This window comes from Gopherus evgoodei, chromosome 8, assembly GCF_007399415.2.
Source record: "Gopherus evgoodei ecotype Sinaloan lineage chromosome 8, rGopEvg1_v1.p, whole genome shotgun sequence".
Taxonomy (NCBI): domain Eukaryota; kingdom Metazoa; phylum Chordata; order Testudines; family Testudinidae; genus Gopherus; species Gopherus evgoodei.
The window spans coordinates 22777129-22792340 of NC_044329.1; the positions used below are offsets into that span (position 1 = coordinate 22777129).

Sequence of the window (15212 nt, forward strand, 5' to 3'; positions counted from 1 at the left end):
TGATGGTGAGAAATCTTCAACAAACAGGTTACTTAACTGAAAATGCAGCACTAAGGCAGAGACAGACAGTTCATGCAGGTAGGGTCTGGAGTCTGAAGGAGTCACATGGGAAAATATACACAGGTTGTGTCTGTACTTCCAACCAAACCGTAGCTGTATCAGCCACGCAATGTAGGTGGGGTGATCTGTTTGCAGAGAATAGAGGTGGGCAGCATATCAATAGGTGGGAGGTGGGTAGCAAATGCAGGAGCTGCAGCGGCTGTTTTCTGCACCAGGGAACAATGTGTTTTCCCTGAAAACCACCACCTGACTCCACACCTCCTCTCTCTTTCAGGGAATGGGATTCTGCCCACTGCTTAGGAGTGTAGATGAAGGGGAAAGCCCTCGCTACACTCAACTATAGACTGAAACAAAGCAGTCTCCTTTCACAAGACTATGCAAAAATAGGCCATACTGGTGACTTATGAAGTGCGAGCTCCCCTGAGTTATGGGAGAAGCTTTTAGGCAAGATCGTGGCATGGCAGGTGGATCCACTGAGATATTCTTGCCATTGATAAAAGGTACTCAGCATTCCATGACCAGTGACTGAGTGTTCTCAGCTGGATGCCCTTGTACCTTAGGGAGCAGCTCCTACTGACAATGTTCCACAGGCGAGTTTGAGAGTCCTAGGGCAGTCTGGGAGGCCTTTTTCTTCATTGCGGCCTTTGATTGCTCCACTGGGTTTTATTTACTCTCCTCAGGGCAGGGGTCTGCTTTGGGCATTGACTGATTGCGACTGCATCGCCTACTGTGCTGATGTTTGTGTTTGTTTTTAGTAACCTCTTTGCTGCCTAGCTACATATGATTATTGGTGTGATATAAACCTGCAAATAAATAGAATAAATAAAGGCATCTGATGCCAGGAGGTTATGGAGAAGGGGCTCAGCAAACAGACAGATACAAATAACCCCTCTCTCCTGCTTCAGCTCAACTTGGAGACATTACAGAAAAAGAAAAGAAACCAACATGAAGTGTAAAGAGAGCAACCAAGTGCTTAAGGATCTGGACCAGCTCCCATTGAAGCTAATGGGAGTCTAAGCATTCATTTCATTAGTATGGGGATGGCCCGTAAGCCTGTATCCCATTCCCAACCCCTGGTCTAGAATCTCTCTCATTACCATGCTGTGTCTTATCTAACCTTGGGCCAGACAGCATAGGGGTACATCTACACTACCTGCTGGATTGGCAGGTAACGATCGATCTATCGGGGATCAATCTATCGCATGTAGTATAGACATGATAAATTGATCCCCGATCACTCTCCCGTGGACTGCTGAACTCCAGCAGTGCGAGAGGTGGAAGCAAAGTCGACAGAGGAGCTGCGACCATCGATCCTGTGCCGCAAGGATGTGAAGTAAGTAATTTTAATTCAATCTAAGATACGTCGACTTCAGCAACGCTATTCTCGTAGCTGAAGTTGTGTATCTTAGATTGATCCCCGCACCCCCCAGTGTAGACCAGGCCTAAGATTAGTCCAGTGAATAAGTGTTTGTAGGATCTGACCCTTAGATTGTAGCTTGAGGAAGGGACCCGTGGCCAGATTCTGATCTCTGTTATACTAGTAAATCCAGAGTAACTCAATTACGTTCAGTGACATCGCTCCAGGTCAGTTACTGTGTAAATGACTTTAATTGAGTTGCTCTTGATGTATATGACAACTTGGGTCATCAGCAGGGACTGAGCCTGGGCTATCTTCATCTAAAATCACAAGCATCTACTGTTTGAGTTAAAGGACTAATGCATTAGGTAAGAACGGTAGCAGGCCTGTAAACTTTCTATGTGGACCAGCTACTAGAGCAGGCCAAAGACTCAGTGCATGTTACATTTACACCAGTGTAAATGAGATCAGAATCTGATCCCAGTGTTTTTGGGTGAAAGCTGATCTCGCTGAAATGGATGGGAGTTTTGCCATTGACTTCAGAGGAGCCAGGGCTTTTGCCCTTTGTCTTTAAAGTGCTATACTTATTATCTACACATGATTATATATGTGTAGATAATAATAAAGACAAAACCACAGAAGGATTAGCTAAACTTGTTTTTTACTCACTCTCACGCATAGGTTTGTATATCTCAGTGTTATCATAAATAGCTACATTTCCTCCATGTGGGCAATGCAAGTAATTCCTCTCTTATATAAAGGTTTTAAAGCCACATTGGTTTTATTTGTATGTGTTATTTATTCGTTTTCTTTTCAAGCAAACTCCGGATAGAGGGGCACAGGGCAACGGTGCCAATATAAAGGCATTTCCACAATGGGGGAAAGCACACAAAGGTCAAACCATTTAACTTATAATTATCTTTTCTTACTGTCTCCACTTCAGGACCAGGTTTCTTCTATGGGCGCTGAACTCCCAGCTACCTATGCCTATTGCCTGTGATGGAAGAACTTGATGTTAATGTGAGGTAGGAGAAACCGTGCGGCATACTGTACATTGCAGATCTTCTGGCTATGGAGCTGCAGGAGGTCAATAATAACATAGCGTGTTTGCAAAGCTGCGGGATGTCAGATTTTTCTGTTTGCCTATATTGTTAGGTTACTGCTACTGCAGCAATATTTGGTTTTGGGTTTCCTTGAGTATACTTGGTTAGGTAGCTTTGTGCTGTTATTTTTATGAATGTGGAGCCACCATAGCTAAACCCACAGTAGTGTAGTACAACATTACTAATCTCTGTATCACATCTCCCACATGTCACAAGTCAGAGCCTAACCTGAGGGAGCTGTTTAAGTTGAGGGTAGGGGTGGGGAGAGGAGGGCAGGAGTCAGTTTACAACAGCTGAGGATCTGCTCCTAGATTTTTATTCAAAAATTATTTTTTGATTTTTATTCTAAAAATGAAGAGCCTGGTTATCCTCTTCCTTACACAGAGGTAAACCTAGAATAACACCACTGAAGTCTAATAACAGCACTAATCTATTAGAGTTCTTTGAAGGGGTCAACAAACATGTGGACAGGGGGGATCCAGTGGACATAGTGTACTTAGATTTCCAGAAAGCCTTTGACAAGGTCCCTCACCAGAGACTCTTACGTAAATTAAGCTGTCATGGGGTAAAAGGGAAGGTCCTTTCATGGATTGAGAACTGCCTAAAAGACAGGGAACAAAGGGTAGGAATTAATGGTAAACTCTCAGAATGGAGAGGGGTAACTAGTGGTGTTCCCCAAGGGTCAGTCCTAGGACCAATCCTATTCAATTTATTCATAAATGATCTGGAAAAAGGGGTAAACAGTGAGGTGGCAAAGTTTGCAGATGATACTAAACTACTCAAGATAATTAAGACCAAAGCAGATTGTGAAGAACTTCAAAAAGATCTCACAAAACTAAGTGATTGGGCAACAAAATGGCAAATGAAATTTAATGTGGATAAATGTAAAGTGATGCACATTGGAAAAAATAAGCCCAACTATACATACAATATGATGGGGGCTAATTAAGCTACAACGAGTCAGGAAAAAGATCTTGGCATCATCGTGGATAGTTCTCTGAAGACGTCCACACAGTGTGCAGAGGCGGTCAAAAAAGCAAACAAGATGTTAGGAATCATTAAAAAGGGGATAGAAAATAAGACTGAGAATATATTATTGCCCTTATATAAATCCATGGTATGCCCACATCTCGAATACTGTGTACAGATGTGGTCTTCTCACCTCAAAAAAGATATTCTAGCACTAGAAAAGGTTCAGAAAAGGGCAACTAAAATGATTAGGGGTTTGGAGAGGGTTCCATATGAGGAAAGATTAAAGAGGCTAGGCCTCTTCAGCTTGGAAAAGAGGATACTAAGGTGGGGATATGATAGAGGTATATAAAATCATGAGTGATGTGGAGAAAGTGGATAATGAAAAGTTATTTACTTATTCCCATAATACAAGAACTAGGGGTCACCAAATGAAATTAATAGGTAGCAGGTTTAAAACAAATAAAAGGAAGTTCTTCTTCACACAGCGCACAGTAAACTTGTGGAACTCCTTACCTGAGGAGGTTGTGAAGGCTGGGACTAAAACAATGTTTAAAAGGGAACTGGATAAATTCATGGTGGCTAAGTCCATAAATGGCGATTAGCCAGGAAGGGTAAAGAATGGTGTCCCTAGCCTCTGTTCAGCAGAGGATGGAGATGAATGGCAGGAGAGAGATCACTTGATCATTGCCTGTTAGCTTCACTCCCTCTGGGGCACCTGGCATTGACCACTGTCGGTAGACAGATACTGGGCTAGATGGACCTTTGGTCTGACCCGATACGGCGTTCTTATGAAGTCAGTTCAGAGACACTGGCATAAACTGGTGTCCCCAAGAGGAAAATTAGTGCTGTGATTGCTTTGTGCCAATTTAGTGCTAGAGTAAAATGCTGGAATGACAGTCCTGGAAACTGAAGTTCCCTATTTTTATTGAGGTACTCTTGGGGGAGAGAGTACCTTTCTTTCTCTCTCCCTGCCAGTGTAGCCCATCCTGAATTGAGGTTCCTCCTGTAGTCCTGAGATAGCAGTTCAATCTCTGTGGCTCATATAGCACTTGGCCTCTTTGATAGGACTGCCACAAGGTTGCCAGTTAGTTCGATGGCAGTGCTGTTTTGTGTGGACTGACACCCCATCAAACTCATTTCACATAAAGTCACCAAACAATGATCAGAGAGTAGGAATTTGGGATTGCTACTGATAGACCTTGAATCTGCACTGCTGACTCTGAGGGGAAAGGCAGAGTTCCACAAGCAACTGAAGCAAAGAGTCCTGTGGCACCTTATAGACTAACAGACGTTTTGGAGCATGAGCTTCATGGGTGAATACCGACTTGGTCGGATGCATGTAGTGGAAATTTACAGGGGCAGGTATATATATGCATATATAGAGTAACCCTGGTCGGGGCTCTAAGGGTATGTTGATTTGTTCCCGTGTTAGTGTAGGGAGTGTCCTGAGTAGATGGTGCAGTTTCTTAGTGTATTCCTCAGTGAGATCTGAGGGAAGTGGGCTATAGAATTCTATTCTATATTATTCTATCTACTACCCAAGATCCACAAACCGGGAAATCCTGGACGCCCCATCATCTTGGACCTTGGCACTCTCACTGAAGGACAGTCTGGATATGTGGACTCCCTACTCAGACCCTATGCCACCAGCACTCTCAGCTATCTCCGTGACACCACTGATTTCCTGAGGAAACTACATTGCATTGGTGACCTTCCAGAAAACACCATCCTAGCCACCATGGATGTAGAGGCTCTCTACACAAACATCCCACACACAGATGGAATACAAGCTGTCAGGAACAGTATCCCTGATGATGACACAGCACAACTGGTTGCTGAGCTCTGTGCCTTTATCTTCACACACAACTATTTCAAATTTGATGACAATATATACCTCCAGATCGGTGGCACCGCTATGGGCACCCGCATGGCCCCACAATATGCCAACGTTTTTATGGCTGACCTGGAACAACGCTTCCTCAGCTCTCGTCCACTCACACCCCTTCTCTACCTATGCTACACTGATGACATCTTGATCATCTGGACCCATGGGAAGGAGACTCTGGAAAAATTCCACCACAATTTCAACAGTTTCCACCCCACCATCAACCTCAGCTTAGACCAATCTACATGGGAGGTCCACTTCCTAGACACCACGGTGCAAATAAGTGATGGTCACATTAACACCACCCTATACCGAAAACCTACCGACCGCTATGCCTATCTTCATGCCTCCAGCTTCCATCCCGGGCACACTACACGATCCATTGTCTACAGCCAAGCACTGAGGTACAACCGCATCTGCTCTAACCCCTCAGACAGAGACCAACACTTACAAAATCTCCACCAAGCATTCTCAAAACTACAATACCCGCACGAGGAAATAAGGAAACAGATCAACAGAGCCAGACATGTACCCAGAAGCCTCCTACTGCAAGACAAACCCAAGAAAGAAACCAACAGGACTCCACTGGCCATCACATACAGTCTCCAGCTAAAACCCCTCCAACACCTCATCAGGGATCTACAACCCATCCTGGACAACAATCCCACACTTTCACAGGCCTTGGGTGGCAGGCCAGTCCTCGCCCACAGACAACCTGCCCACCTGAACCATATTCTCACCAGTAACTGCACACCGCACCATAGTAACTCTAGCTCAGGAACCAATCCATGCAACAAACCTCGATGCCAACTCCGCCCACATATCTACACCAGCAACACCATCACAGGACCTAACCAGATCAGCCACAACATCACCTGTTCATTCACCTGCACGTCCTACAATGTAATATACGCCATCATATGCCAGCAATGCCCCTCTGCTATGTACATCGGCCAAACTGGACAGTCTCTACGGAAAAGGATAAATGGACACAAATCAGATATTAGGAATGGCAATATACAAAAACCTGTAGGAGAACACTTCAACCTCCCTGGCCACCCTATAGCAGACCTTAAGGTGGCCATCCTGCAGCAAAAAAACTTCAGGACCATACTTCAAAGAGAAACTGCTGAGCTTCAATTCATCTGCAAATTTGACACCATCAGCTCAGAATTAAACAAAGACTGTAATGGCTTGCCAACTACAAAACCAGTTTCTCCTCCCTTGGTTTTCACACCTCAGCTGCTAGAAGAGGGCCTCATCCTCCCGATTGAACTAACCTCATTATCTCTAGCCTGCTTCTTGCTTGCACATATATACCTGCCCCTGTAAATTTCCAATACATGCATCCGATGAAGTGGGTATTCACCCACGAAAGCTCATGCTCCAAAACATCTATTAGTCTATAAGGTGCCACAGGACTCTTTGCTGCTTTTACAGATCCAGACTAACACGTCTAGCCCTCTGATACAAGTAATTAAGAGAGGTATCCAGAATTAAGTGCTCCACAATCTTCTTAAAATCTGTTTTCTATATCTCTTCCATTGCCTGCATTTCAGTTTATTTTTCAATGCAGCATTACTCTGAAAAAGTCCTCTGCATTACCATGCTTAGACACCTTCTTGAGAGGTGCCTGGGAAAGTCCACAGAACAGATCAATTGTCAATTAAAATCAAATAGATCAAATGCATTTGCTCTCATTTTCCAAGGAATCTTTCCCTAATGAGTTGCCTAACAGAGAGCATAAGTGTTTCAAAAGCCTTAGTCATGATGATGAGTAGTGAGTTGCAGAATCGAGCTGAGGTTAGTGCGGGGATAGATATGTAATGTAGGGGGTTGGGAGCATAATTCCACTATATTAAATTAGCAATTAGTTGAATAATAAATGAGTTGAATAAAAGTGGAATGAGAGGGGAGATATTTTGTCTTTGGGGACCCGAGTATCCTCTCACTTGCAATGGTGCAAATGATGAGTAGTTCCGTGGAGGTAACTGGAGCTGCATCAGGGAAAACCAGTGTTGATGACAGGAGAATCATGCCCCTGGTGTGTAATACTTGACATCTGTATGGTTGGATTATGGAGAAGGGGAGAAAGCATGAAGCTGAGTATATCCGAAGAGACTCTGCCTGTCCTCCCTTTCCACTGGGATTGATGTGAGAATGGTTTCTCTTGGAGGCTATTCAGATGGGCCCCTAGCAGAACGCTTTGCTTAGCTCTCTTACCTGTGAGGAGGCCATCAGGAAAAGCTGTCATCTCAGTTCCTGGTTGGTGGCAATGGGGCATACTGGTCACCTCAGCAAATACATTCCTTTCTCCCTGGCTGGGTGGGAGGAGGGAAGGGAGGTAATTAGCTCTCTCAGGCAATTTCTGTGCACAACAGATTTCATTTTGGGGGCTGCCACCCCATCCAAGAGAATATCTTTGCTTCTCACCCACTTTCTAATATAGCAAATTAAGTTTTTGGGTTCTAACGGCCATGCAGCATTCTGCCCTTGGTTTGTGCACAACTCACACTAATGTCAGCTGGGAGAGATCCTTGTAAGACATGTACCTTACACCCCAGAGTTCGTCAGTTTGGGCCTGATCAAAGCCCATTCAAGTCAATGGAAAGACTGTCACTGACTTGAGGTTTGACTCAGAAACTTCATCACTTCAGAAAAAGCACTAACTCCTCCACTGGCTTGCAATCAGTCGTCCTCCCCCAGCCTTGTGCAACTCTGTAAATTTATTCGGAAATCAGTGTTTTAATGAATACTGAACAGGTCACATTTATAACCCAGCAATCGATTCCGAGAGGTAATGTGTTTTGCTTAATGAAATTTGTTTTGGCTTTGCCAAGCCAGGAACATAGCACAGTGCTTATACTGCTGTTCTTTTTCTGTAAGGGGAATTGTAGTGCTAATACCTAGAGTGCTATCGTGTTACCTCCATCTTCTCTCCCCTTCCTTTGAATAGATCAGAAAACTCTTCCTCGTTATTGATTAATAGAAGAAAAAGTATGAAAACTCCCTAAGAAACTTTTCACCTCCTAGGCTTGTTGTTGGCTTTTTGCAATTCACTAGGAATGGGCACATTTGATCAGGCTAATGGTCTATTTAGATCAGTGGCTCTAAACCTTTCCAGACTAATGTACCCCTTTCAGGAGTCTGATTTGTTTCACCTCACTTAAAAACTACTTGCTTACATAATCAGACATAAAAATACAAAAGTGCCACAGCACACTGTTACTGAACAATGGTTACTTTCTCATTTTTACCATATAATTATAAAATGCATTGATTGGCTTTCCCCCACTGCAGAGAAATGTTTATGCTAAGAGAGATTGTTTCCTTGGAATTGAAAACAAAAAATACACCCTTCCCCACCACCCCCCGGCATTTTCATTGCTATCAGAGGTAGATGTTGTGAGAACCTTGACTCTCTCTGTTGCCATTTAAAATGTTTTAAAATAAAATTTGTAGTCCAAATAAGTGGAAAGTGTCCCTTTAAGTGTGACAGAAATGCTCTCCCAAAGTACATTATCTCCTGAAAACTATTTTGTGCTGAGGCAATTTTTGTCTCATCCAGGTAGAACGGTGAAAGGATCTCTGATGAGAGATTGCTCTCTCTCTCTCTCACTCAGTAATTATTTAATCCTGCTTGTCATTCAGATGTTAAAACGCAGCATAATATAATTTTCTGTCTCTTTCTATGGACATTTGAAACCTGTCCTAAATACATATTGGTTCACTGTTTTGCATTTGGTTTGATATGTCAAACACTGGGGTCAAATCTCACTCTCATTTATAACTTAAAAATGAATTCTTTTTCCTTTGTTCTTATTGGGTTGATTCATGAACTATACAACACAGGCCTTAATTTGACACTATGCTGGAAAGTTTTATACACAGCACTTCCCTTCAGGAATGTATTTTTGTTTTAACTCCACAATCTCCAGCCAAGGGATTTTTGTTTTGAGGGATTTTTGTTTTTGAGTAGATAGCTGATATTTCCATGCTCCCCCGATTTCACCTGGAAGTAACATATAGAACATTTTTACAGAAGCAAGGCGTTTCCAAATTTAGTTCTTAAAAATTGCTCAAGGCCACATAATAAATCAGTGAGATTAAAACCCACAAATCCTGATTTCCAGTCCCCCAATGCCACTCACAGATAATCCAGCAGAAAGTCCACACATGTAGGGGGAGCAGGTTCTACAGAGGCACTCTGATACCATGTGGATGACAGTGGGATGGATGGATGGATAGCAGGCAGGCATATTGGAACAGAACTTCCTGAAAGCAGAATTTTGTCCTTTAATCTCATTCAGAAGGCCCTTAAGCATGTATTTAAGTTTAATCATCTGAGTAGTCTCATTGACTTCATTCAATGGAACTACTTACATGTTTGAAGTTAGGCATGTACCTGGCAGTACCTTGCTAATGGAGACCTTAGAGATTCCAGCAGCAAAGCCTTTGGCAAGATACCCTGTGTAATACTGAACCTCGTTAGAGAAAGAACAGAGTCTGTCTCTCCCTATCTGCATGAAGCCAGGTAGTCAGAATCAGCTGTGTGAATGTTGTACAGAATGTTTTACTTGAATGAAAAGGTCATTATAGATTATGAAGGCTTCTGTGCAGAGCTGCGATGTAAAGTGAGAGAAATATCGCTGGAAAATAAATGAGTTTTAGACGTTCTCTTTTGTGACTCGTATTTATCACTGTCAATGTGATTAGCAGGCCCCTTCTCTCTAATTCTAGGGTGGAAAACTAAAGGAACTGGCAACTATTTTAGATGTATATTTCACAGGATTTTTCAACGTACTGTGTCCTGCTTGTTGTTGTTGGATACATTCATTATATGCAGCCTGTTAACGAGGTACCACCAAGAAGTTTGGGATCAGAGTTTGACCTAATTGTTACAACATGGAGAAGAACATCCTCTGGATTTTAATTTTTTTTAAAAAGAAGCCACAATCTGTGGACTCATCCATATATCTGCATGCAAATCAGGTAGTTGGCTCATAAAATGGCCAAGTATATTCATAACAACTCAGTTTGCATGTATGTATAAAGGGGATTCCATGCTCCAAGAACTGCACCTACAGAATTTGGTGGTGCATCTTACCAGGCCCTCTGAAAGTGCAACTCTTCCTGTTTGTTTAGCATTGCAGGAAGGGGGATTCTCTAGTTCTTTAGAGCATCTGCAAGTCTGGGCAGCAAATGTGCTTTGCCTAGAAAGCACTGAAGAATGGGGTTACCAAGAGAGTCTTTGAAAGTCTTCCCAGTCCTTCGGAGGTTTTCATTATCGTACTCGGTAGTGTTCCCGCTAGCCAGGATAAAGTAAAACTGCTCATCACTGATCCACTTGCTGTTTGACTCATAAGAAACAAACGCATCCCCTCTCCTCCCCATTATCTGGATGCAGGAGTGGTGAAATCTTTTGGGCAGTCTGAGCAGTTTGACGTTGGCTGACTGTCAGTCGGACTCACCTCCTTCCCACTCTCTCAGCACTGATGCTTGTCATTCATTCATTCATCCCCTAAATGGACACTTGTTGCCTAGTAACCTATCTCATTACTGCTGTGCATCCTTTGCAAGTCTTGTGCTTTTATGTATCAATTTATTTAAAATCAAATAGAAAAAGAGGAGGAGGGAGAAAGAGAAAATAGCTGCAGTTTGGCTGCCTCTATCTTGTGGAAGAGGATTCCTCAAAACGAAGGGAAATTTGTTGCCATAAAGACTGAGAGAGGTTTCAGGAAGTGATCTATTTGGGGTATCTAAATGTTCTGAATAGAACTGGGAGAATTTTTTTTCAGGGAATACAGTTTCACCAAAAAATGCATTTTGGGGGACCTGAAAATACTCATGAATTCAGGTTGAATTTGATATATAATTTCAGCTGAAAAAATACCTGATTTTTCCCCCCCAAATGTCAAAACATTTCATTATGACCATTTCAAAATGTTTTGTTTTGACTTTTTCATTATGAAATGGCATTTTGTTTTCATATTTGGTCAATTAAACACACACACACACACAAAATGTTTAGGTCAATTCGAAACAGTGTTTTTGGTTTCGGTTTGAATCAGACCAGTTTATTTTCTAATTTTTTTTGGTTCTGCTCCAAATTCTGAAAAATCCATTATTCACTCATTCTAGTTTAGAGTGACCCAATTAGACTTTTAACACAGTCTATCGATTGCTTCAGAGTAATTACTGTACAGATCACTTCAATCAAACACTCCCAGTTACCACTTTGCTGCCACATTGGACTCCAGGCCCATGCATTTCTGGATCTTGCCTTAGCTGTTTGTTTTTGCGATTGTGCTGAAGCAACCCTTAGTGAGGTCTTCTGAATAATCATCAGGATTCAGAGTCAGCTTTAAATGTCATCAGCTATGTGGGTTGTCAACACATACATCCTAGGGCAGAGATATTTGAGAGTGCCACTCTAAGCTCCCACATGTAGTCTTTGTGCTGAGCTTTGGGGCATTGTCTCTCACAACTGCATGTGCTCTAATCCACCATGCATGGTGGATGGGATTTCAGCTCCTTCATTTTGTGGGCCACTTTTTAAGGGAAAGTTTCCCCGGTGGACTGACTTGCTCTCTTGCCCTTCAACCCTCAACTACCTGGTTCTCATCTTCTTTAATCTGTAGACTACCTGGAAATGTTTTGCAGATCACACAGCTCAAGGGATGCTGGCTTAAGCCTTTTAAAAGTCCCTTCCCCCAGCCAAAAGTAGCACCAGCTCCGATGTGAGTTAGAGATGCATAAGCAACTGGAAGGCTGCAGACACCAGCTAGCCTAGCTTAGGGCTTTGTCTGGTAAACTGATCCACTTGTCCCCAAGAAGCTGTGAACCACTGATCAAACACTACCTCTAGCTGACAGATTTCCATTGAATAAGCATCATAAGAACATGCTCACTACTCTACATATAACCACATTTCAAGTATTAAGGGTAGAATGTCTTCTTTATAATTGTGTCGAGGGAGAAGCACTGGGTATCTCTATTGGCATTGCGGCCCTTGGGTATGGCACCCGGCTGGGAATGAGGAGACCCGAGTTCTTTTCACAGCTCTAATACTGACTCATTGTGTGACCTTGGGCAAATCACAGAATCGAACTGGGCCAAAGTTTCCCCATCTGTAACAAACCTCAGGCTCCAGGGCACGCTTTTTTATGTGGTTTAACTTGTTTTATTTGTTTAATTTCATAATCATAAACTTAACTCTGCAGTCCAGCTAGACTTGTGCAGGTAGGGAAAAATGAAATGCAGCAGTAAGTCAGGAACACAAGGATTGCAGGGGGCTAAATCACAGCAAGGTATGTTAGTCCTAGCTCCAGAAGGAATGGTTGGTTAAGTCAGGAAGGAATTTTGCCAGCCACTAACAGCTCCCTGACTTCCCCTATAGACAGGTTAGACAGGAAGTCACTTCCCCTATAGACAGGTTATAATGGGGGTGTTTCTTGCACTTTCCACTGAAACAGCTAGTGCTGGGCCACTGTCAGAGATGAGATATTACTGGACTAAATGGACCACTGGGCTGATCTGGTAGAGCAATTCCTCTATTCCTGCACACTGAAATCTTCAGATGAAGTGCAAAGTGTTATAATTAGTTGGTTTCAATTCAGGGTGTGATCACAGCTATACTGTTTACTGAACACAGTTATGTAAAAGGTCTGTTGTTTTTCTCAGGTGTTGAGGACTTAGAGCTATGTAGGAATTATCTTTTGCCTTACATTGCTACAGAGTTCACTGCCTTTCCATAAACTCTCCCATGGCACCTTGCATAGGTGGTAGACTCCCTTTACTAAATAAACAAAAGAGAAGCCGTCTGGGTTTGTCATGCTGATAATTGCTTTTTATTTTGAAATCAAGTACCTGAAATAACTGAATTTTAGGATAATATTAATTGTTCCCAAACTCTCCGTATTATCAGCTAAAGTTCTGACAGCCAATTGCGAAAGGTATTTTGCAGATCAGGGCATGCTGAGAAATGCAGAGCCTGCTAGGAATACAGCAAATGGTTCATTAATCTCATCCCGACTTTGAGAAATGAGAATCAAGGGGAAGGAACAGGGAACCAAATTGACTGAATTAGTTTTGTTTATTTGGAAGCAAGGGTGATATTCTGTTATTTAAACCAGACAGCATCCCTCTAGATGGTTCATTTAAAAAAAAAATCAATATTGGCTGGCCCCACCATTTGGCACAGTGTGTTCTTGCACATCAGCTACTTCAGAGCACATAGGAATCCAGGAAGGAGAAGACCTCCTCTGCAGCCCCACATCCCCTGAGTCAGGTCTCTGGTCAGAATGAGTCCCAGTTCCTGAACCTCACTGTATTGGCCAATGCGGCCACTTCTCACATGTAACAGTGGGAAGAGATTTACTTCAGCAATGCCATGGGTAGGATTATTGAGGTATTATAGGAAAGGTAAGGAAGAGGTGGCAAGTGGACATGGAAGAAGGTGCATGAGCAGAGCTGTCTACTGTTAGCCACGGGTCACTGTGACAACTTTACAGTGAGATGGAGAAGATGCAGGAAGAGGGATGGACTCAGACCCGTCTCTCAGTCTAATCCTTTGGGAAAGAGGGACACAGAGTCACAATTAAAGGTGAGTAGGCACAAAGGGACAGATTCTGCCACCCTTACTTGCATGGAACATCACTGGCACATGTGAGTAGGGTATTCATATGAGCACTGCTCAATGAGTAGAGGAGGCAGGCATGAAACAAGCCTATTTCCTCTCCTAAAACACCTCAGGCTTAGTCCAAAGAGTCAAAGGATCACAGCACGTTCCAGTAGTCACTCAGACTTTATGTTTGCCTTCAAGAGGGAACACAGAGACAGCTGGCTAGATAGAAACACTGTGCGGAGACTCAGAAGGGAAAGGAGACACATGGTGGCAGGTAAGGCAGAAAATGGACTTGGGTTGAAGGAGGGATGATTGGAGAAGCTACATGCTTTCATGGGTTAATGGAAGGGAACAAGCCCTTAGATTAAAGTTATCTGAACACAGTGAAGTATGTTTGCTTTCCAGGAATCACAGTTTACTGTTTGCAGCATGTCCCTAGAACACAAAGGGCCTTTTGTAGATCCCTTGCTAGCTTCAGTTGAAGTCATTAAAATATAATTTCTCTCAGCCTTTCAGCTCAGATTCCTTTTTAGGTGCATTAGTCAAGATCAGGGCAAATGCCAAGCTAAAATGACTGAAGAAGAGCTCTGTGTGGCTCACCAACAGAAGTTGGTCCAATAGATATTTCCTCACCTACTGTGTCTCTCGTTTTGTAAACTATGACCAGCATGGTGCTCTTCCTCCCTCTCTCCAGGCTCCTTTCCCAGTGAAGATCAGTTGTAGCCATTCTGTAACCCCTGCTACATCCTCTCTTGGGGATGAGGCACTAGATCCAGTGCTTGCATGGAGATGGACTTGATTTAGTAGGCCTTTTGCTACCTCTACCTTCTCGGACCCTGTCTTCCTAGCAGGAGGGTTGTTGGGACCAGAGGCATGATTAGGTGAGACTGGGATATTTGCATTCCTCAGTGTTGTTCCAGTGACATTAACCTCTTGTTCAAATTGTTAAACTGATAAGGGTATTGACAGAATCTCTTAAGGAAAGTGGCAGTGGGAAGGGCAGGAAATGCCAGTAGAAAGAGGAGGAAATGGAAACTAAAAGTCCAATCCTGCAGGTCCTTACTGAGGCAAAACTCCCTCTGTCATTTCTCACCAGCTGAGGATCTGGCCCCACATGAGGCACCGCACTGACACTGCCAAGAGAATAGTGTATGTGTGTGTGTTGTGTAGACACATGGGGCCAAATTATTAGGTGTGGCTTGGCCATTT

General features: G+C 43.1%; 1 protein-coding gene across 7 annotated transcripts in view; it reads left to right on the forward strand.

Moving 5' to 3' along the window:
• The window catches only part of HTR4 (5-hydroxytryptamine receptor 4), a 230268-nt gene that overhangs the window by 77680 nt on the left and 137376 nt on the right, over positions 1 to 15212 (forward strand). For all 7 annotated transcript variants that reach the window (XM_030573399.1, XM_030573396.1, XM_030573397.1 and 4 more), the window contains one exon: positions 2361 to 2442. In XM_030573399.1, the coding sequence (XP_030429259.1) occupies positions 2417 to 2442 (26 nt within the window). In that variant the 5' untranslated portion in view covers positions 2361 to 2416. The remainder of the gene's footprint in view (positions 1 to 2360; positions 2443 to 15212) is intronic.